This window comes from Dromaius novaehollandiae, chromosome 34 (genome assembly GCF_036370855.1).
Source record: "Dromaius novaehollandiae isolate bDroNov1 chromosome 34, bDroNov1.hap1, whole genome shotgun sequence".
Taxonomy (NCBI): Eukaryota; Metazoa; Chordata; class Aves; order Casuariiformes; family Dromaiidae; genus Dromaius; species Dromaius novaehollandiae.
In genome coordinates this window covers 311,035-334,519 of record NC_088133.1, presented here as the reverse complement: position 1 = coordinate 334,519, position 23,485 = coordinate 311,035, and the positions used below count along the sequence as shown (strand labels likewise).

General features: G+C 47.2%; 1 protein-coding gene across 1 annotated transcript; it reads right to left on the bottom strand.

Annotated features, from left to right (window-relative positions):
* Window positions 1-1,893: 1,893 nt before the first annotated feature.
* On the bottom strand, window positions 1,894-23,278 carry ZC3H4 (zinc finger CCCH-type containing 4). Its single transcript, XM_064503002.1, has 14 exons — window positions 22,942-23,278; window positions 12,426-12,645; window positions 11,367-11,477; window positions 10,667-10,889; window positions 9,636-9,781; window positions 9,372-9,468; window positions 9,113-9,258; window positions 8,600-8,713; window positions 8,128-8,239; window positions 7,584-7,693; window positions 6,759-7,117; window positions 5,551-5,951; window positions 4,953-5,249; window positions 1,894-4,219 (listed from the first exon to the last, which is right to left on the bottom strand). The coding sequence occupies exons 1-14, from the start codon at window positions 23,100-23,102 to the stop codon at window positions 2,745-2,747; spliced, it is 3,972 nt and encodes a 1,323-aa protein (XP_064359072.1). The 5' UTR covers window positions 23,103-23,278; the 3' UTR covers window positions 1,894-2,744.
* Window positions 23,279-23,485: the final 207 nt, after the last annotated feature.

The window sequence follows — 23,485 nt, the reverse complement described above, 5'->3', positions numbered from 1 at the left end:
TATACCCACCGGACTCCAGAGCAATGACTCCCGCTGTCAAAACGCGGAGACTGAACCAAGCGAAAGCACCGGGATGTCAGCGGTCGCCAGCTCCCCCACCAGCTGCCGCGCCAGTCGTTAAACCGTGTCCGGGAGAGACATGAGCTGAGATTTCCAGAGACGAAATCCCTGAGGGGCGCACGCGGATCCCCGAGGCCGGCCCGGCCTGGTGGCGCCCGCTGGGCTCCAGGAGGGCTCGGACACCGGTTTTAAACTCGTTTGATACAAACTTCTGCTTCCAATTAAAGCAGGGTGCAGCAAGACGCAGAATGAGTAGTGCTGACAGGAAACAGGGCAAGTTAATTAACAGCGCTTGCATGGCAAGGCAAACGCAACAGAACTCCAGAGTCTGGACTTCCAGATTTTAACACCCAATTTTGGCATTCCTGATGCTATGATTACATTCATCAAAACCAAGCAACACCAAGTATCTTAAGACCTTTTCCAAACAAAGTGTAACGCTTACAGCAAAACTGACCGGTCTTTATTACAAAAGTTATTCCCTAGGCAGACAATTCATCCTAAAGCAGATTGAATAATGGTAGATGGCAAACTGAGAAAGCTTCTCCTGCCTTTACGCTATTCACAACACAGGACGGTGGCCCGAGGACAAGCTGCTGCGGCAGACGAGGTGGAGAAAGAGGAGCGAGGCTCCGCAGGGAAACCAGGAGCGCAAGGGAAGAGGCCGATCCGGAGAGGCAGAGAGCGGTGCCGGAGCGCCCGGCTGGGCCAGCGACCCCGCACCGGAGCCGGCTGCGGGAAACACCGCTCCCATCTCGTGGTGCCTCTTCGCTGCCACCGGGATTTACCTCGATGAGCACACGCCGGACGGGGAAACGCTTGGAAAAACAGAGCTCAACTTCTGTCAAAGCTGTGTTTCTTCTTAGTCCATTAATTTCGCAGAAGCTGACAATACTGCACGCTGGCTGCGTATACTGGAAGGGCCTGTTCATTTTGATGAATTGCTACAAGGGTGCAAAGTATTTCAGCTTCCCTTGGTGTAGCTTGTGCCGTAAAGACTGTGTAAAACGTCTTTGGGCTCAAACACCAGAGAACGTGTTTCCCACAGGCTCGGCAGCCCAGCGCTTGCGAGCGGGCGCCCAGCGTTCGTGCGCGGTTACGGGCAGAAACCAGGAGGAAGCACAGATCTGGATGTCAGGGACGCTTCGAGGATGGGAAGGGACTGAGAGAAGTGCTATTTTATCATCCAAAAGAACAGGATGTTTTGCCTTTTCTGGTACTTCGGTACACTGGGCTTTTCAAAGAGCGGGAACCCTGAGGACCACGGTTTTGGTCTGTAAGCAGACGCGGCTTCTCCAAGGTCCAGCAAAGCACCTAGAGATACGCAGGAGGACACAGGAGTCTGCTAAGCTGTAGTAACCTTTTACCCCAAATACTGTGATGACTTGGCAATGACCCCGCTGCCACAGAAAGAACCTGTCCCCAGATCTTCCTCCTTTCAAATACCATTTCTACAACCGTGGTTTCTCTAATACTCGGTTCCCATTTTGAAAATCCCAGCCACCTATCTGCTAGCGCTACTTCACTTTTAGCTGTTTCTTTCCTGAAAACACTGTAAATGCAGTTTATCTTCCATGTGCAAGTGTCTGTTTATGCAGAGAATGAATCACAGGGGACATGCAGAACCTAACACTGATTTTCTACCCAAGAATAGAGTTAATCTCCCTTTCCGATCTGGCTGTGCAGGACCTGCACGGACATCTCGCGTGCAGGGTTTGCTCACCGACCTTCGGCAAAGACAGGAAGAGCAACAATTTCTCTGGGGGAAATGCACCGAAAGCCCTACTGCGTTGGTGGAAAAGCCCTCCATAGGCAAAATACATACAAGTGAAATCTGATTGAGATTAATAATTTAATTTCAATAATACAAAGTTTTTTTTGGTAGACTGCATAACTTTTTGGGATGTAAATATTCCATGACCATCCGTGGAAGCTCTTGGGATTTTAAGCCCTATTCCAGGCTCAGTTGAGTTGTCATGTAACCATACAACCTCCAGGAAATGGCATAAAAATATTTACTCAAAATAAAAAAGCAAAACAAAAACACCCCCTCCCCGCAATTACAAAAGCAATCTCACATGGTTCTTTTTCCATGGTTATTCTGCTCACCACAGTAGAATTTTAAAAAAGACTATGATACAAATACTTTAGTTCATTCTGTTTTAGAAATTAACACATCTTCTACTGATCCGAATGGCTCACAGCTTTAATCTGTTAAAGCAACAAATATGAACCACATTTCTCTGCCATCCAGTCTGTCGTTACCCTTCTCCTGAGTATATCATATAGCAATTTTGGAGGGGGAGAAGTCAGGTTTTAAACACAACCTACTGTACAAGAAGAGGACAAGGTGGCTGGTGTGACAGGACAGCTACAACTTCCCAAGGAGATTTCAGGTATTTCATTATTTTCCCAGGATGATTTCAATCACTTTTCAAAAGAAAGCTCTAAAACAAACTATTGGGTCTGAAACAAAATGCTGGTTATTACTGCACAAGGAGACTTTGATTTTTCTTTTAAAACGCATCTTGGAAACTCTCTATATAGTTACAGCACTGACCAGAACCAGAAAGATTTATATACATGTTATATGGCTAAAGTGAGCGCTAATGGAATTAAAAAAAAAAATTACCAACACTGTGCGCTGCTATTCAATGCATGGACGCAAGGTCAGTCCTTTAATACTACTGGCAGAACGGCGAGGCTGTCGGGTCAAAGCCCTTAAAGACATCTTTCAGAGAGCCGGCATCTTGCTGCTCACTGTCCTGAGCAGGGCTGTTCCCCGCAAAGGGACTGCCCGACCCAGACTTCGTGGTCTGCTTAACCATGCCGTAGACAGAGGGCACGGGGAGGTTGTGCACCCCCGGCTGGGGAGCCGTCTCCTGGGCAGGGGCAGAGGAGGAAGCGGCAGCGGCTTTGGGACGAGGCCTGTTATAGCTATTGTATCTGTCTGTGGCAGATTCAGTGCTCGCCTTCTCAGACTCGGGCTGATCCAGCGCGGACCGCCGCACAAAGAGAGGTTCCTTGGCCTTGCTGGTGCTTTTGCTGGAGTCTGAGCCTTTCGAGGACGTGCTGCCTTCGCTGGGAGACTCTGCGGCCTTGCTGCCTGCGCTTGGAGTCCGGGGGTCATACAGGCTGATGGCACTAAGCACGCTGCTTTGGCCGCTGCCTTTGCTCAGCCCACCAGCTGTGAGCAGCCTGGGGTCGTAGGGAGCGATGGCTGGGGCAGCCTCACCGCTGCCGGCAGAGGCAGCTGCAGGCTGAGCTGACTCCGCAGGTTTGGGGGCTCTAGACGCCCCTGTTTCTGAGGACTTCTGTAACCTGGGGTCAGCCGGTGCTTTCCGCATCCGAGGGTCGCTTGGCTTGTCACTCTGGCTGGAAGATGGGCTGCCAGCCGCATTCACAGTTTTTAATATTCTTGACAACAGCTCAAAGTCGGGGAGACTGCTGCCAGACCCAGACTCCCCCTGCGCGGCTCCCCCCCTCTGCCTGGGATCTGAAAGACCAGTCGTTTGGGGCCTGTTAAGACGTGGATCAAGGGCAGGCATGGACTGGAGAGCAGCTGGGACAGGAACGAATTCTTGCTTTGGGATTGGCAGTGGAATCAGATCCTCTGGGCTCCACAGGACCATTCGGGCAAAGTTCGGCTTATTTAGGACTACGTCTTTTTTTATGTGGCTGAACTGCTGCAACTGGGACCGGGGATCCCTTAGAGCATGGCCTGGCAGTGCATCTAAGGGGATATTGACTGGTTTGTCCCTTAGTGCCCTTTCCCCTTCCTCCTCATCAGGAACCAAGGCAGCCTTTTGACCGCCAGCAGTGCTGGAATGAGGAGCTTCCGGCTTTGGGGTGGAGGAGGGAATGTGTCGTGCAAGTCTTGGGTCAGTGGGTCCTGAATCCCCGGAGATGGATGGGCCAGAAACATCTGCATTTCGTGAAAGCCTGGGATCCCGCAGACGAGGATCGGCAGGACGACCACCCCCTCCTGCCTGGGCCTTCTGCAGGCGAGGGTCACTCACACCTGACGACAGCCCAATTTCTCCATGGGAGGGTTGGGCATGAGGTCTGCTGGAGCTTTGCTGCCTTAGGGTTTTCAGTATGGAGGTGACACTACTTCCACCATCATCTTCATCACTGGAATACCAATTACCAGTGTCACCTGGGAGGAGGGAGAAGAGAAAGCAGCTCATAAGAGACATGTAAGTAAAGCACCTCCTGGTGCAATCCATTAGGCCTATGAGAAGAACCCAAAATGTGTCCCGTGTCCCTCACAGCACTCTCAACTCATGCTGCTGAAATTCTGAATTGTCTCTGTGTTTCCAGCTCTGTGCGTAATAGCCTCAGCCTCCCTGGTCTAGTTTTTGTACTCAAAATCAACAGAGGGCTGTAAGCATCCCTCTCTTCCTCTTCTTCCTCTTTGAAACAGACTCAAATTTCACCACAATTAAGCCAGCAAACCTATCTCATGGACCTTCTGGCCAACTGTTCCCATTTCTTCAGCCGACCTGCTTCTCTTCGTTTGTATCAGCTACACGTTCTTTTGATTCTGGGGATTTTTTTATAAGCATTCAGTGCCTTTTGTTCCTTAAACAGTTTCTCTGACACCCAGTAAGATGCTTCCCTCTACCTCCCTCTCAGTTGGCCACTTCTTTTGCTGAGATCACAGTCTCTACACCACATGTATGGTTTAAGTTCTGTCACTTGTAAAAGCACCAAAGCCAGCACTGGCCTGAGCCATAGAGACGGCTTTGAATGCTGCTGATGGGTCCTGAACGGCAAAAGCCTTAGAGCAGGTGAGGAGAGGCTCAGACTGGGTAGAAGTTAAAGCAGATCCAAGATATCTTCCCCACGTACACTACTCTAAATAAAAGACATTGCATTTTGATACTTGCCTTCCTCATTTTCTCGTTCCTGCTTATTGCTCTCAGCTAGTCTCCGAGCCCTCTCTTCCTCCTCCTGCTGTTTCTGCTGGATTCTCAAGTAAAGCGCTCTTTGTGCAGATGGCATGAAGTCAGGGATGTTGCCTGATGGTTTCCGTAATCCAGATGGCCCTCCTTCACACAAGGCATCATGATCTAAGGAGGGGTCAGGGAACATATGCTCTCCTGGAGGCCCTTCCATATCCTCATAACCACCATAATCTTCTGCCATGGAAAGATCATCGTACGTTAAAAGCGCATCTCGTACAGCTGTGAAAAACAACCAAACTTTGTAAATGCAACAGAAAAAGACTTCAAAATGAAACTAGTCTATCACAGACTGTCATTTTTCAGTGCAAAACCTGTCCCTGCAATCAGCAACCACGTGCCCCAAGCCACCAGCACGGAAGAACATATAACTCCATCCTCCTCTATCCCCCTTTCAGCCCTTTTCGACCTGCTGCTGCACCCAGGCATTCAGAAAGCAAACTGAGTTCAAACAGCCTCTCCCTGATATGGCATGTCTAGAAAGGCACATGAGAGCGGTTTGAGACAGATCCTCGGTAGTTACCTGGGTCTCCCATCATGCCATGATCCATGTCCAGACCCTCTTGTGGTGGGTAGAAATTATCGTAAAAGCCTTGTGCAGGTGGGACAGGTGGCATCATTCCAGAATGTGGGGAATCATCTGGACCATAAGGCATCATTGGGGGACCAGGACCCATCGGAGGCCCAGGATTCATCCCAGGGCCCATTGGCATGTCCGGGTGCATGTCCGGATGCATGTCTGGGTGCATATCAGGGTGCATGTCTGGATGCATGTCGGGGTGCATATCTGGGTGCATGTCGGGGTGCATGTCAGGGTGCATGTCCGGGTGCATGTCGGGGTGCATGTCCGGGTGCATGGGTCCAGGCATTGGCCCAGGGGGTCCTCCTGGCCCAGGGAACCTGGGAGGAGGTGGACCTGGATGCCTGAAAGAGAACAGAGAGAAATGCAACTTCAACATGCATGCTCTGTTTCTAGAGGAATGGATTCTGTACTCCTAGGGCTCAGAACAGCAGCACCTGCACTGGACCCAACATGGAAGAAAACCTCCTTTCCACCCGCTGTCTGTGTTCTTCAGTTCTCGGCCTCACAGCTAGTTCCCTAATGTTTCAGGACAGCCAGATTCTGCACCATCCTTCTAAACACTGGCACAAAACAGCTGCAACAAGTCCAGCTCCTGCAGTGCCCACCTTCACTGGCTGCATCATGGTGCTAGGGCAGAGCTCCTCCTGTACCAGGACAGGAAGATGGGATGACCTCAAACGGAGACTGAGTCAGCCCTTTCCAGGCTGTACTTCAGGAAAGACAAGGGGGAAATTCATGCTATTCTGACCATGACAAATCTCCAGTAAGGGGTCAGCAGGCAGGAAACAGACCTTTGGGTTCCCAGTCTCTTTGTCTACACCCTATCATGAGGTGCTGCTTGGGATCTGTGCTACTATTCCCACAGCTCTAAATAAGGGCCTCCAATATATTCCTGACATTAAAATACAAACTAAGCCATGGCTTAGGATAGCTTGCTCCTTTCGGAGAGAAACAGTGAGGAATAGTTTACATCTCTAGAGTGTCTCTGTCTTTCTCACAGAGCGAAGGCAATGACAAATGACTACCTGCTATGAAGGAAAGCAAAATGAAACCCCCCACAAACACCTCCAATCCCTGTCTCTCTCCCAGTTGCCCAACATTATTCTGCCAGGCACCTGCAACTGGTCTGACTGGATCATGACACTTACCTCACACCCAGCTTCTCTGCCAGCTGCCCTGTAGGTCGTACTACGATCTCAAACAGAGAGGGGATCTTCTTGTACATGTCCTGCTGCTGCTGCAGCTGCTGCGGTGAGAGAGGCTCATGCATTGGCGGCGGCATCTGCGGCCCTGGCGGTGGAAGTGGTGGTGGCGGAGGCGGTGGTGGGCCTCCAGGGATAGGCCTGCCATTTGGAGAAGTTGGAGCTGGTGGTCCAGGAGGGCGAGGGGGTGTGGGCAGCAAGCCCACCCCAGGTGGGGGTTTGGGGAGTGGATTAATGCCCTGCTTCTTTAGCTCTTCAACTTCTTTCTCATCCTCTGCACCTGCTTCTGCATCATCTGCCAGCATCTGAGAAGATAAGGGAGTGAGAGCAGATCCACAGAGCTGCCTGCAGAACACCGCACTCCAGAAAACACAGCACAGGATCCCCTCTCTGTGACCAAGACAGAGCTGCTCGGCTGAGCACAGCCCACATACAGCAAGCCTTCATACAGCAAGCCTTTTGCACGCCCTCCCTTTCTTTCTGTTTGCAGGACCTAGACAACTGCTTCCATACCAGAAATATAAGAAAAGCTACCAAGAGACTTTTATCAGGTTGTGTGTAGGGCAATTCTCTGCAAGTCCAGGACTGTTTTCACTGTATATTTTTACTATCCCTTGAATTAAGGACTAATATGGAAAGGCTTTTCAGCATTTAATTGCAATCACCGCTATGTGTTAATACGCTCTTCCCCTCCACTGGCGACTCCTGAACAGGCAGCAAAGACAGTGAAGACAAGAGAGTCAATGAACCTGCATTAACACTTCTCTGTACCTTGTCCAGAAGCTCCCGCGTTTCATCTGTGAGCGGCTCATGGGAAAACATGCAGTCATCCCCATTGATACAGTTGCCAGTGGTGTGGAACAGCTTACAAGGAAAGTCACGTATCAGGTGTTAAGGAGAATAAATACCAACGGGCAATTACTCCAATTTCCTTCAACGGCCAGAGAGGCTGATTTTTTTCAACTACACATTGTTAACTTCTGACCACTCCATACTGCAGGCATAGTCTGACATGTTTTTCTGTATCTGCAACAGCTACAAACCTTGTACCTTAAACAGGAAAGCTGAGACTGAAAAGGAAGTGAGAGGGCCTTCTGCAGCCCTGGCTGTAGCTTCAGGCACCCCCAGCCAGTAAGCGGAGGACATGCTACCCAGGAATGAATGCTGTGCAGGTGTTTAGGCTGAAGGCAGTTTGCCGCGGGAACACACTCTTTTGGCCATTTTTTCTCCTCTGACCCACTATATGCATCTACTACAACACAGAGTAAACAAGACTGATTTAAACCTGGCATGATGAAATGATAAAAAAGGATATCATGCATGTAAGGGCAGTTTTCAGCCCTGGCACAGTAGCCAGTGATGTAGAACTTGCACAGTTCCCGTTTCTTTGGTAGTTCAATGTCATGACTGAAATTGCAGTGCTCACCCTGTTCAGAAATAACAAAACACTGTGTTAGCACGGCCCAGCAAAGCACATACTAAGGGGGACAGGCACTTTTATAAAATACTCCTCATAGATATGAATTCTTCTCTGAAATCATTTAAACCTGGACCACATAATACTGTGCCTGTCCATTCAATGGAAACAGGAAGAAAGCAAACGACTTTCGGACTGCCATGTATACGTGTAGGTTTCCTTGCACTCACTGCATCTCTCCTCCCACCCACATGGTGCCCACCTCTCACGAATACTGCACTTTAGGACAAGGACAGTCCTGCATATGTACAGAGATATTTGCATAAATATGTAACAGGAAAGCTCAGATTAATTTTAATTATTCCCTTACCCAGGTACACCTGCCTTCCACAAAGTATTTGCAGATCACTTTCCCTTTCTTATCTGACTGCTGGTGGGGTTTATCATGGTCATTCCGCCTGTAATTTCCGCCACCTCCTCCATCCTATTGGAATCACAATATGTTAGTTGACAAAGAATGCAAAATACACAGAAGCAGATCTAACAGCTTTGGACAAAAATAAGTACTTCCTGTGCATCCATTTCTGAGAGAGAGGGAGCACACTGAGGGCTTGTACGAAAAAGTGAGACAAAGACTAATGTTCTCAGCCTAGCAGGCTCTGGAACACAACTAGGTGAATGGCTTCCCAGTCAGCTGACCAGAATCCAAAATATTCAGCCTGTTCAGATGGGACAACTGTCACGTATCCTGGGGAAGATGTGGGGTTTTTTGTTCCTGTGAAGGCTTTCTTAGAAGCCTGACTGGAGTTGCAGAGGGGAACGGGGGAAAGGGGCTCATGCAGCACTACAGCAAGCTATTAGAAAACAAGCAAGAGCTGCTTACTCCCATGTCCTCTTCGTAGTAATCGTCATCCTCATTCATTCCACCACCTTTCCCCATTCCACTTCTGTTTCCACCTCTTCCTCGTCCCCTGCCCATTCCTTTGTTTCCTCTTCCTCTGGGACCACGACCACGCCCTCGATTCATACCTGAAATATATGCCAACGTTTGTGATTTGCCCCTTAGGTAAAACATGAGCTGTGAGAGAACACAAGGCAGGGACCTGGGCTGGCTGTCCAGCACAGCTCGCTATCCCGCTCACCTCGCCCTCGACTCTCCTTACTCCTGCGGTACTGGTTCAACTCTTTTGAGTAGTCGTCATACTCTTCATCACCCATGGGCTCCTCATTGTCGCAGTACTGCAATCCAGAAGGATTAGTGCATTTAGTGAGTAGGATGAAGCACAGCCCATTCCCCCTCAAACACAAACTTCCTAACCATGAAAGAGAATATTCTCTTGCCTCCACCTTAATGGTTCTCTGAGAGCAGGTTGGAAAGTCAACAGCAGTTCAGTAACTGTACTTACTTCCATCTCTTCATCATACATTTCCTCTTCTTCCTCTGGATGGTCGCCTCTGCCTCTCCCACGGCCCCCTCGGCCCATGCCGCGACCTCCTCTCATTCCGCCTCTGCCACCTCGCCCTCGGTACCCTCTCCCTCGGCCACGTCCACCTGGAGAGGACACAGATTAGGTCAGCTTTGTGCTGTTGGACTGCGGTGTACATTAACCAAAGTGATCACAATGAGCTCTATTCAGAGCAAGTACCATATCTCAGAATAAGGCCCTAGTTTCTCCCATATTCTGTGGTCAGTCAGATCTCTTTACAGCAATGACTATCTAAGCTATTGCTTGTGACATCGTCCTTACTGGGAGACTGGGTCAGAACTATGTATCCCTCAAATACATTAAAGAAACACAACAATGTGCCAAACTAGGAAGAAAAACAGTAACTAACATTTCAGTACAGGATTACCAGTTCCTGGAGGTACTTGATGTTATGTGAATCAGTTTCTAATATCCTAAAACAATGGATTCTTAAGAGGCCAAAAGATAACCTTTTTTAAAAAAACGATACTGTGACCACAGGTCAGCTGCTGCACAGTTATGTGAGACTCTTAACAAATCAGATGTAATTCTGTGTATTCCAGATGTGATGATATTTGACTTTACAAAGTCAACTCCATTTTCCTTTCAGATAAAGGTTTTGCTTTACTTTATTCATTTTTAACAATTTACGTGTTTTTAAAACTATCTACATTAGGAGGAATACTGTTAATTTAAAACATAAATTAGCCAGAGGGATCTGAACTTTCCCCTTGCAGTGGAAAACATGAAAATGTACTCCCCTCTGTCACAAAATAACACCAACGATTGATTTAGGCCCTGACGATTGCAGCTGATGCTCCACAGTCAGGGCTTCATGCAGGCATGGCAGTTAACCTGCATGAACCTTAACTGCATGAGCAGGGCCTTCACTAAGCTAACAAAAAAATACCCTGCAAGTAAAGCCTGTAAGAGAGACAGTGAAGAAAGCGCACCTGCAAAATGAGCCATACCTCGCCCCCTGTGAGAACCCTCCTTTGCTCTCCGGTATTGGTTTAGCTCTTTCGCAAAGTCATCATAATCTTCTTTCCCCATGTCTTCATCCTCTTCCCCCTCATATTGACCATACTCCTCATTCTCATAGTCCTCATACATGCCATAATTCTTGCTCTCCATTTTAGAGTAGCTCTTCTTTTGCAAGGGAGCACTGTGAGAGGATGGGTACTGCTGGTGGGACTTCAGAAAAGGCAGATAGATTAGTAATGAAGGAACAACCATTCCAGCTGAATGTATCTGAAGAACAGCAGGTCCCTGGAATATGCCCCATCTCTCTTGACCAGCCAGTGAACTGCTGAACTGAAGGCCTTATCCCCAGACCTGTAGAACCCTGCAAGTTTTTGTTTGCTCGTTTATTTTACTGGGTCATTTCCTTCCGCTTTCCCCTGTCTCTTCATTTGGAAGGGGCTATTTAATTTTGACCAGCAAATAATAAGGAGCCTAATATCATGATTTAATTTTGGAGAATCATAAAGAACCCAGTAACCAGTAGGTGAAAAGTGAAAGGGATAAATGACTAGAGCCAAAGCCAGACCAGGAGAGTGGCCTCTGGCCCCTAGATGGAGCTAGACAGGCACCTGTGTTCAAAGCTTGCAACGCTTCTGACCCAGCGTCAGAGAGCAGCTTCCCCTTCCCTGTATGCTGGCAGGTACTTACAGAAGGGTAGGGAGGGCTGTATTCCCTATATTTTCTGTGTCCCTTTTCATTAGGGCTGAAGTCTGAGTCCTCACTGTAATCAGAGAAGTCTTCACTGGAAGAGGCATGGCGCTGCAAGGCAAGGAAAACATGCTGTGCAATTTTATTACAGGCTAGATATAACTCTAACACTGTTGCCAGGCCTCTGGCTTTTATATACGACACAAGTAAGTCTCGATTTTTTTAGGTAACTCAAATTTTGTTTAAGAAAAATCTTCACGGTGTTCTCCAAATTTAACATTTATAATACAAAAGGCTCCAGGGTACTACATGTTCCACTGTAAAATCCATAGAAACGGGAAGCCTGTTATCAGACTATTTAATCAGTCTCTAAAGAATGCAAGTATGATATACCTTTTGTAATCCAGAAATTCTTAGGACTTTAGTAATAAACACCCTTGATTTTGCAAATCTGGTAGTCTGTAATCTCTTTTGAGGTAAATATGCTCACAAAGTAATTTCCCGAATCAAAAAAACTGTTTTCTTCCCACTCCGCATTCAGAGAAGGCATGTCATCCCCTGTTTCTGCTCTTGGTTTACACTCATCCTCTGCTGCTCTGTCTCTTTTACATTGCATGCTCATGTTGGCTTGTATATGGAACATAGTAATTTTATGAACTATATTAAGGAGGTAAAGATCTCATGCAGATGGCTGAATCTGCAGTATTTCAACTAGTATGTTCTCCAGAAGGTGAGCATATACTCAGAGAGGAGAGTACGGTAATATTTTTATGCTACCTACAAACCTCAGTGCCCCAGCGCTATGCTCACCGGTCCTGAGGGGCGGAAGGCGTTAGGGAGCTGAACCTCAAGAAGCCTGCAGAAAGCCTGCAAGCACTCACACCTTACTATTAGTGTTAGGGGAAGAGCCTCAGACTGCCCATAGTAACGTCAGACAGTGAATTCCCTGAAGACACCTGATGGCAGAGGAAGCATGCTGTGAGGTATCCTGGAAGACCTGCGTTAGGATCCCCGGCCTGGATGAGAGGACCTGGGAGGCAGAAGCACCAAATGGCTCACCTTGTGTTTGGATTTCCTTTTCTTTTTGGCTCTCCTTTTCTCTTTCTCTCTCTCTTTTCTACGTTTGCGCTTCATCCGTCGATGGGCCTTCTCATCATCTGAATCACTATGATGCTTTTCGCCTTTCTCCTTCCGACCCCTCTCGTGAGATTCAGAGGCATTCTGGGCCTCTTCTCCTCCATCGTCCTCCAGCTCCCCTTCTTCCAGTTCTCCATCCTCCCTATAAAGCAGACAGGCAAATTTACATTTCCCTTGTCCAAAAACTGCTTACTACGCTCACCAGCCAGCCAGGCGTTTGGCTCTGCTTCCAAGAGGACACAAATTCTGAGTACCTCGGTTCTGAATATCTGACTGCAAAAACTGACTCTATTCATCTGGGCCACTGAATCTATTCAAGCTGTCTCTCGGTCTGGAGTCACAAAAAGTAGAGAAGTACCTCTGCTTTTCTACCAAAGCTGTCGTTGAATCCAGAGTTAAAAAGAGCAAAGTGTCTCTCACAAACAACACAATGAATCCAAAAATTACAGCACTCAACTTTAGGATAAAATTATCATTAATTCACTCGAACAACTGAAATTAGTATCTTAATAAAACAATCATTCCTCCAGAAGACAAGAACTCCAGTAAATTACTGCTGAAAATCCATTTCCCTGTGTCCATCTCAATTTCTGCATGAAATACAGCCAATCAAGAAACACTAGTTCTTTTAAGTATTTAATACAGCACTAGTACTGACAGAAATGTTTTAAATGCTTCCTTTCTTTTAAAATTACCTGTAGTTTTGTTTAAGAGGAAATAAGTTTGAGATTGCATTTGAAATTAAGACTGTTTTAAGAAAAAGTAATTTGTTTTGCAGTATCACATGCCAAATGATGATGATGAGCCAAATCTAGAAACTTGTGCCCAGTTTCTTTCATGTTCTCTACTTCATGCTAGCATTCACATATAATTGTGGTTAGTGGAGGTGATAAAACAAATTTGCAATTTCCTCGGAGGATTCCCCAGCCACATTCAATTAAATTCAATTAAAAATTACCCAGATTTGGGTTAATAAAAACTTTTTACAACCTCATAGTAGATTAAATTTGTACTACAGTAAGGATCCAGTCATCTCCCTGCATCCTTGCAGATTTCCTGTAGGGCTATCCCTCTCCATCTCTCCCAACAAGTCCTGAGTGGATTGCTCAAATTTGTTGTTGTATGATTTGTTCAAAACAAAAGTGGAGACAGAAGAGCAGATGGAAATTCATCTGAGCTGAGAGACCAACACGCATGCTATAATCTTAAGATCAGTATTTTTCTCATGTGCCACAGCAGCACTCTGCACCAAAACCGAAGCTCCCGGGGCGCTTCCCAAGGCCGAGCCCGCCGCTAGCGCCAGTTCGGGTTGGCTGCAGGCTGTAGGGGATGCAGGGCCGCCGCGAAGAGCTGCTCCTGGCGCGGTAAACACCCATAGATCACACACAGCACTAGCTTGTTGACACAGCGTGTTTGCTCTTTGCAGGGATCTTTCCTCCCTGTGTCACATAGCAACCAAATTGTGTTCGGTGCTCTACAGGACACAGAACTTAGGCTAAAGAACTGTCAGTCTCCAACGTCTCCCGGGGTCTCCTCCTCCCTTCTCATTTAAGCTAAACTATAATCAAAAATACACACACACACACGTTTATATATGTCACTGCCTTTCACAAACAACAATTTAGGAAGGCAGAACATACAGGACAATGATCTTTGACACGCGTTCCTGTGATTTTTTCGGCTATGGCAAGACATTAAGGCAGACTGACTTGGACACTGTAAAGTTCCCTTTTTAGCACTACGTTGGGCGCAGCGACGACAGCAGCACACCGCCTGTCCATGGAGAAACCAGCTACGCTGTGAGAAGGAGCTTCAGTCACTTGGTAGCTCTCAGGGAGGTCCGGAGACTGAAAAGGATTTTACAAACAACACAGAGGAGCCTCTCGAGAACGCCTGATGGCCCTAGAAATAGCTGTATTACATAAATAAGCAGACCTGTTGATAACCTCAGGTTACGTAAGAAAGAAAAAACTGAACGATTACCCCAAATGCACACACATACATACAAGAACCTACCAAAGTGAGCTTTAAAAATCACCAGGAAGCCCTGTTTCATCATCTCCGGCATCCTGGAGAGCAAACACCTGGCCTTGCACTCTGCTCCGGACATCCATCCTTATCCTGATTCAAAGTCCCTTGCTTGTTTTGATTTGCAATTGCAACATTTTAATAACAGACTAACTCCAAATCAAGCTCAGTGAAGTGTTGCTCATTAACTGCTTAAACCTGAAACATAATTCCAGGGTGTATACAAAATTTTTAAAAGCAAGTATCAGTAGAAATGGCTTCTGGCTAGCCCTCAGAGGAGCTCAGCATCCTTCTCGCATTCATACTCAGTAAGCTAAGAGTACTTGGAAAAAGGTTTGAGCAACTCACACTCCACACAAAGCTGAGTGGCAGTAAAAAAAACCCTGCACAAAAAGCTTATGAAAAGGAATTTAAACGCCTGCATTATGTCCTTTCAAAGCCTCTCTCCTTTGTCCGTAAAACAAGTACGTCGGCCACTTCAAAATAAATATATCTTAAACTAGAAATACCACCAGGTTTTTAGACCCCTTTTCCAACAACCTATTAGTCAAGGGTTCACTGCAGCCACAGCGAACCAAAACACTGCTGAACCTTACACCTGGTCCCTGGACAGGCTCCCAGGACGTGACAAATCAGTCCTGGAACAGAAAGTGCATGGTTTTGAAGCTCATTTAAAATGGCAGTCTCAAAGCAAAGGAAATGTTTAAACTTTTTACATCACTCTTCAAAGAAGTAACAAAAAAAACCTACTTGAGCAATGTGTACTCAGACAGGAGAACGATGTAGGAAAAATGCGCTTTAAGAAATAGCCAAAGGGACTGGATTTCCCGGGACTCGATATTCTGTATACAAATAACAGGAAAACTCAACACAGTGCACTGCCTGAAGATACGTGAAAAAGTGAAGTTATAGACCTGGAGGGGGGCGATCTTCAGCTAGGGTAAATCAGCACAGCTCAGGTACAAGCCGAAGGCGCTGTCCTGATCTCAAACAGCCGGGGATACGGTTTAGGGTGCTTAGCGCAGTTTCACCCCGTGAGGTACGGGACCAGTACGAGAAAGCTTCTACCAGGCCAAACTGGGGGGGAAAGAACAAGCAGGGAGGCCAGGCTGCTACCTGTAGCACTGACACTGCGACGCCGAGCTGCTGATGAGCTGATATTATAAAAGCCTGCTGTGGCCTGGTAGTTTCATTCACAACATATGTCTTGGAATGCACAATATTCTCTTTGGAAAAACGGATATTCCCTTTGGCATTGCTCTGTTCAAATCAGCATCATTTACTCTCTCCCAGAAGTCCCTGCCAACTGGGTATGGCAAGGTTGCTCTTAACTTCCTACCTTCCCCACTGACTTCAAAGAGGAACAAATGCTCCTGTCAATACCACGCTGCTAACACCTTAATCGCAATTCCCCATAGTGAGAACTACACATCATTTCTGATAGTATGCACACACACTTTTACCATGATCTGATGTAAAGTTTATAGGAAACTATGACCCTGGAGCTGTGTCATAACCTATTCTTGGTTCAAAATAGTGTTAAATTCACTGTGGTTACAGAAGTGAACAAGGCTACCGAAACACAGCGTAAAAATTTGTGGCTGCTGTATTACCTGAAAAACACCAAGATATGGGATGAAGCCAAACTATAAAAAGGATTGTTGAGATTTTTAACAGATGAATTCTAGTTATTTAACCAATACACAGGTCATCTAAGGAATAAAACCAAGAGTCTGAGAAATCATTTTTTACACAAATCCTTAGATATCAAGCTGTATCTTAGGAGGGGCAATACAATCTCCTGTAGTTTAACTCCAGCCCTGCTGGATCTCAGTAGATTTGGGGCAGAAATGATTATACGAACCTCAGAGAGAGACTGTAATGCTTGACTCACTCAATGCCTGGAAAGTGCTTTGCAAACTTTAGGCAGTAGGTACCACAGCAGGTATTATTTAACTACTGAGTTTGGCTTTTGTTTCTAAACAAAACAAAACAGAAAATAAGGTAATTCGAAATACAGAAACTGATGACTAAAGAACATCTGAAAATGACAGAATGATTTCTAACACGTGAATAAAGCCCAGAAGTAACTACAAAGTGACGAGGTCTCGTCATTTTCCGAGGACAGCTCACACTTACAGTCACTGCGGTAACACAGCAGAGAGGCTGCGGTGGATAAGTAACGAGCGCTTTTGCAAAGAACAGTGACTGTGGGAAAATCCTCAGCTAAGCCTGGGCTCATCCCGTACTTTCCTATTGTTCCTGCCCACTTTCTATATTTAGGGTGGTCTCCAGCACCGCACACGTCCACGGCTTAGCACAAGAACCAGCTTCGGCTACGGGGCGACGGCTGTGGCGTCACGGCCACAGCAATGACATGACGCAGCGCCACCAGCTACTGCCGCCCGCAGCAGACCTGACGCCACGAGCTGTCGTCCACAGCACCCGAAATCACCATCGCACAGCGCCTGCCGGAAGAAAAGCCTTTTCCAGTCACTGTACTGCAGGAGAGTCTGACAGCGTGCACATTTTTCCAAACTACAGGGAAAAGGGTAGAGATCAACATGTTGTAATAAATTGCAGCATTTCTGCTATTGTTTAAAAGAACCAATGTCACTTTATATAGCTAATACTCTTAAATTTGGAAATAAGCACACAAAAGCAACAAATGAGAACTATATGTTCTCAGATGAATTCTGTACTATGGATGTAACTGACAGTTATAACGATATACTCTATTAATCCTGATAAAGATGTTGTTCCTTTCTTATTGTACCTAAAGTAAACTGGATCAAAAATAACAGACCTTAAGCTCCCAACCTCAGACGAATACAAGTGGTTTTATCATTATGAGGAAAAGAAAGAGCTTTGTATGACCTCAACTGCTCTATATACTTGTGCGCTACAGACACGTACCTAAGAGCAACTTCTATACAATACCACTATAAAAAATTGTGCACAGTGCTTGTCACTGGGGAGCAGAGTTGGGACGGTGACTAATATCTGACTTGCCGGTCTGCCACAAAAAACCTTCCTTTGTACAACAGCTACTTGCACAACAGGTGCAGCTAGCCATGAAATCTTCTGTACGGTGTGATCTATTTTGGCGGAGTGGATCCACAGATGACAAAACTGAGGGTTAATGTACACAGGGAAAGGGCTGCACGGTAGCTCCCTTGACTTAAAGGAATGCAAAATATGTGGTGCAAATGCTTCTTTTCGGAGCAATGGAGTGGGAAGGCTTTGAAAATAAACTATAAATGCAAATGTTCAGGAAGTCACTGGACTGAAAATCTGCAAGATCTAATCTCATGATAATCAAACGTTAACTTCTAATCATACATGATTTTCAGCAAAACACTTGACATGAACTAGGCTGTACAACCCATGTTCATATCTTTAGGATAAACATCATCTGCCTCAAGCAGAGAACAAACAAGAGAGCTTATAAAGAAGTTGCTTTTTTCTATGAATGATCTGATATATTTGCCAGCACACCCCATGGGGGAGAAAAGAAGATCACATGACAAATTAAAATCTAAGATTAGTAAAACCAGGTGAAAGCTAAAAATTAACAAGAAACCAACTGAATGAGCAGTTCACTGGAGTGGGGAATGGAGTTTTTTTGTGAGAATAGATCACTCCAGTTGAGAGCAACTCTCCAATTATGCTATAACCTATTTCAGAACAAGGTTTAAAAACGGATCCCTTCCCAGTTTTGTAGCACGTACAAAAAGACAGGGATATGGTGTTGCTTTAGGGGGGAGCGTGGCTCTTTCACACAGATATATCGTCTTAACTTATTCCCTGATTTTAATGCTTTCAGAGGCCCTCCTCATTGGAACACACACGGCTAGGATTTTCAAAGTAACCTACACTTCTAGCTAAAGGTTATTAATCACACATTTAATGCTTCAAAAATGGTTTAGCATTTGCAGATACCAGAACTTTACTCCCCCACTAACTTCCTATTGCTAAGCCAGAACATGTTCTACCGAAGCAGCACATGTGCACAGTCCATAAGCCTCCCTTACAGAAAAATTGTCCAGAGATCTCTCTCTTCTTTCACCGAAACACTGACACATTCCAGAATAATCCCAAAGGAACTGGAACTAAGCTGAACCTCTTCTTTGCTCCATGAGTGTGCCCATCTCAAATTTTATTTCAAGCAGAAATCAGGGAAAACACATCAACCAAGAAATAAAAGAATGATCACCTTGAAGGCAGCAAGGCCTCCAGAAAGAGGCATGCTGTGTCACATGCAAACTGTTCTGATGGGGGCAGAAGTCATTACAATTTATCAGCCTTTTTTAAAGCTATCTTCTACTCAGTGTTTTTTCATTATGGGACATGTATAACAAATATGTTCTGTCAATTCACTAGAAAGGAAGCTTTGAGAGACATCCTTCTAGGCCACTTAAACCTGAAATCACTTCTGGCGTGGACACTCCTAGTCTGCAATCTAGGCAAATTCTACTTTTATGCCCCTAAAGCCTGTGTTTTTGAGAGACATTTATACTAAGGGAAACTTTCAAGCACTTATTTAATCACAACTCAAGATTTATTTGGGAATGTGCTTGACTCAACTGCTAATTATTAATGTCATTTTTGTTAGGCTCCTTCCCATTCCTACTATTGGATCCTTCAGTGAAATCGTAAGGCTGAGTTGTGATGTCCTTTTCACTGCCATCGCAAGGCTGGCGTCACTGCAATGGGATATGTCAAAGGTACTGAAAAAGACACTCAGTCTGGGGTTTGCTTTAGCCATTCTTTAACCAGCACGACAAAGCCTGGCTACCGGGGAGCAAGGCAGTGGCAATACCTGGCCCAGCACAGGTGAGAATCCCTGCACTGAAGTCTCTGGATCTTCCGACAGCAGCTGAACAACTACACATTTAGAAACTGTTCCTGAAAAACGTTTGGCATGTGCTTAACTTTACTACCAAAAGTTGTTCCCATCTCCATGGAACTGATCACAGTACTAATGTTATATACATGCTTATATTTTTGCAGGATTAAAAAGGTAATCTCTAGCAAATCTGGAGCACTAAAAATGGTTCTGCCCAACTAAAAATGGGCCAAGAGAAGTGAGACACTAGAAAAAGAAACCCCAACCAAATTTACAGATTTGACTCCTACTGCTAATATTTAACTATATAAAAAAATGTATATTCGCTTTACAAAATCGCTCAGCCATTCCTCTAAACTTGGTCGTATAATCCCTTAGCACTTCTGACATTAGAGCAGTTTCTGGTTCTTTCATACAGTTATACTACATTCCCTCAAAAAGCAGAAAATTAACCTACAATTTTCCAACAGCCTACTTTTTTTCTATTTCATCTGTCCTTTCCAACTCATCTTGACATGGATAAAAATTGCTTATGACATTAGTCAGCAGCTGACAGTCAAAAACCATTCGGGATTTTGTTGGGATCAAGAATGGAAGTATAAAGCATAACATGTATGTACATTTAGTAAAACAATTTAGAGGTTTAGCAGAAGAGTTACTAACTGAATACATTAGGGAAAAATCCATGCTGTGAGGTCCCACTCTTTCTGAACTACCAGAGCTAAAAACATTTTGGCCAGGTCACTAATATTTTCAAGCTCTGATGGTGGACCTTTGATCAAAGGAAAAAAATTTTCAAGCTTTATGACTTCATGGCAAAGTCAAGCTGTAGAAGGTGGATCATAAGAGAGAAAGGTCTCACTATAAACACTTAAAATAGTAACAAAAGGGCATAAAATATATCATTGGATATTATTTTGTTTACTGCAGCATGAAAACCCCTCTCTGAAATACAATAAAATTTGTAACAAAAAGTCCTCTACTAATTGTCTATAACGAGTGCTTGCATTATTTCACAATCAAAGCTTTAAGCAGATGTATACACTTTTTTTTTAGTGACTACATTAAAAACAAGAAGGAAACAAAACAGCACAAATTCACACAACCGTATCTGTGTGCTTACAGGAAACTAACATTGCTTCTTCCACCCGTGAAAATGTAAACTGGATGAAATACTCCAGGGCAAAAGTGTATGTTTTTGCTCTACATGAAAGAATAACCTAAGAGTCAAAAATAATCTGGTGAGGGGAGAAAATACCAACCACTGTGCATGGTGTTCTTACTTATATTTTGAATCATGTAAAGTATCGTGAGGAACAAACTTGTAAGAACTTTTCATAACATACCTGATTAACAAAGGAATAACGAAAAGAAAGAAGAAAATCTAGGCCGCTAGAGAGATTCTTACAAACTGGGTGCTTACACTGTACGTTGCTATTTGTCCTGCTTAAACTTTTCTAATTATCAAACATGAGACTGTACATGGGGATGGGGGAAAAATGTGTGATGACATTTGGGAAACAGTGCTTTCTTTGCCACCTTTTTTTTTTTTTTTTTTTTACACACTTCTGAGTTTGTTAACAAAACTTTTTAACAACTTTTCTGTTTTATGGGCAGACCTGCACCCAGGGGTAGCCTGTTTACTGTCAACGTAATGGAATGAGGATGGAGTTTGCAGACAAAGTAATGGATCCACAGTCTATGTCTAGATGGCACCAAGGGTCAGAGTGGTATGACTTTTACTGAGGTATCTCAGTGCTACTTCACCAGGAAACGTCACAACAGACATATTTTGGAGTAAATTGTGTGCTTTTGTGACTTTTTTTTTAAACACTCACACTGGCAGGGTGCACAACTCTATTAGTCAAGTCATTACAAAGGGGTAGAATTCTGCTTGGTTTGTACACACATTGTATTAACTCATTCCTTACACGAAAGGTATCCTAAGGATGATCTCAGGACTTTTTTTGGTGGGGGGGGGGGGGGAAGAAAGGAAAAGGTATAATTTAATTATTCAATAAAAGAGAATACTTACCAACCCAACCCTGCATCATAGAAAAAACAAAACTCCTTAGAGACAAAGGCATGCTAATGTATAAAAGCAGCTCTCTGTACTGCACACCTGCCCTCCAGGGGAGTGGGAAGGGAGCAAATCTCTCTTTTTTTTCAGACAAATATACATGATTAAGCTGTTTATTTTTGTGCACTACACAATACTTTCTGGCTATAGGGTTCCAATAAAAAGTGCTAATAAAGTCTAATAAAGGAAAGAGCTGAAGTTATGTTTTGGGAGGAAGGAGAAGGTGCTTTACATACATCTCTGAGGTAAAGAGGAAAGGGGGTTTCCTGGGGGATTTTAAACTTTTCAATACCTTGACATAATGGGACCACTTGAGATTCCAGCTGTGGAAGTGAGTCTTTCTATATAAAGGGGACGAGGGAGGGCAAACAAGGGTATCACTACTCAACACATCCCATACCATGCCAGTGCCTAGGAAGCTCCACATCACAACCCCAACGCCCTTCTGCCCAGGCCGCACTCCCTAACGCCCCAGCGTAGCCAGGAAATTTTAAGAAGCAGCTGAAGACAAAGGGGACATTAATGAGGCCAGCGCTGCCCAGGAGAATAACGTCACTAAAGACCTCATTAAGGACCCCAGAAAGCCTTGCCCTGGCCCTGCCCGGCAAGCGGGGACCTCTCTCCCCAGCCCCTTGCAGACTCCCCTACGCCCGAGCCCAGGCTCCCCGCACCGGCCCCTGCCCTGGCCCACAGCCCCCCGGCGGGGCCTGCTGTCCCCAGCCTGCTCCCTGCTCCCGGCCTGTGCTGCCTGGGCCCCCCCGGCCCTGCTCGGCCCCCCGGCCCTGCGCTGCCCTCCCTGGCCCTGCTCGGCCCCCCCCGGCCCTGCTCGGCCCCCCTGGCCCTGCGCCCCCGCCGGGCCCCTCCGTGGACCCCTTCCCCTGGCTCTTCCCAGCCCCGGCCCCCTCCCCCCGCCCTCCTGGCTCTTCCCAGACCCGCCACCCCCCCCCCAAGCCCCCTGGCTCTTCCCAGCTCCTCTCCCCCCCGGCCCCTTCGCTGTTCCCAGGCCCTTCCCCCCCCCGCCCAGACCCCCGGCTGTTCCCCGGCCCTGCCACCCCCCCCAAGTGCCCCGGCTGTTCCCAGGCTGTGCGCCCCCCCCCCAACTCGCTGCCTGTCCCCAGCCCTCGCTCTCGCCCCTCTCCTCCTCCTCCTCGCAGCCCGCCCGGCCCGGGCCCTGGGGACCCCCCGAGCGCTCCTGGACACTCTCGCCCCCAGCCCTGCGCCCCCCAGCCGGGCCTACCCCCCTGCCCGCCTCGGGCCTGCACCCCTCTAAGCCCTGGCTCCCCCGCTCACCTCAGGCCCTGTCCCCCCGCCCGGGCCGGCGGCTCTCGGGCCCCGAGGACCCCCCCCGCCCCGGCTGGCCCCCCACCTCCTCCCGGTCGCCCGCGGCCCGTCCCTGCCCGCCCCCCCCAAACCTGGTCCGGCGAGCCGGACAGACAGACACAGACAGACAGAGAGGCTCTCGGGAGAGGCGGTTACTGGACCTTTCGTCCGGGCCGTGGTGGAGTTGGAGCGGCGGCGGCGGCCGGGGGAGGCTGCAGCTGCCGCTGTCGTGGTGGTGGCAGGACGGAGATGGGGGGGTGGAGTGCGGGCTGGGGGGGGAGGCGGCGGCGGCGGGGGGGACACTCGGGCTCTCCACGGCCATGGGCGGGGGGGGAGAGGGGGGAGCACACGGGGCACAGTCACTGTACAGAGCGGGGGTCGGCACGGCCCGGCTTTCCGCCTGCCCCGCACTCCACGGGAAGGCACACAAAATGGCGCCCGCCGGCACGCAGCCGCGCCGAGGCAGCGCCCCACACGGCCGCCGGAAAGGCCCGAGCGCCGCCGGAAAGGCCCGAGCGCCGCCGAACGCCCTGCCCCTCTCCCCCCTCGCTGGGGCACGCACGGCCTGACGCGGAAGCAGCCGGAGGTTGCCGAAGGATGGCGGAAGGGGCCGAGCCGAGGCGCCGAGGGGGAGCGGGAGGAGACGGAACTTTCCGAGCGGCGTCGGAAAGTGCCGAAGAGGTGGGGCAAAACCAAGTACGCCGC

Excerpts from the sequence above, each read along its gene's own strand:
- ZC3H4 (XM_064503002.1), bottom strand. The coding sequence starts at position 23,102 with ATGGCCGTGGAGAGCCCGAGTGTCCCCCCCGCCGCCGCCGCCTCCCCC. Across the intron at positions 11,478-12,425 it reads AAAGGAAATCCAAACACAAG|CGCCATGCCTCTTCCAGTGA; the intron begins GTGAGCCATTTG and ends CTTGCCTTGCAG. Across the intron at positions 5,952-6,758 it reads GCAGAGAAGCTGGGTGTGAG|GCATCCAGGTCCACCTCCTC; the intron begins GTAAGTGTCATG and ends GTTCTCTTTCAG.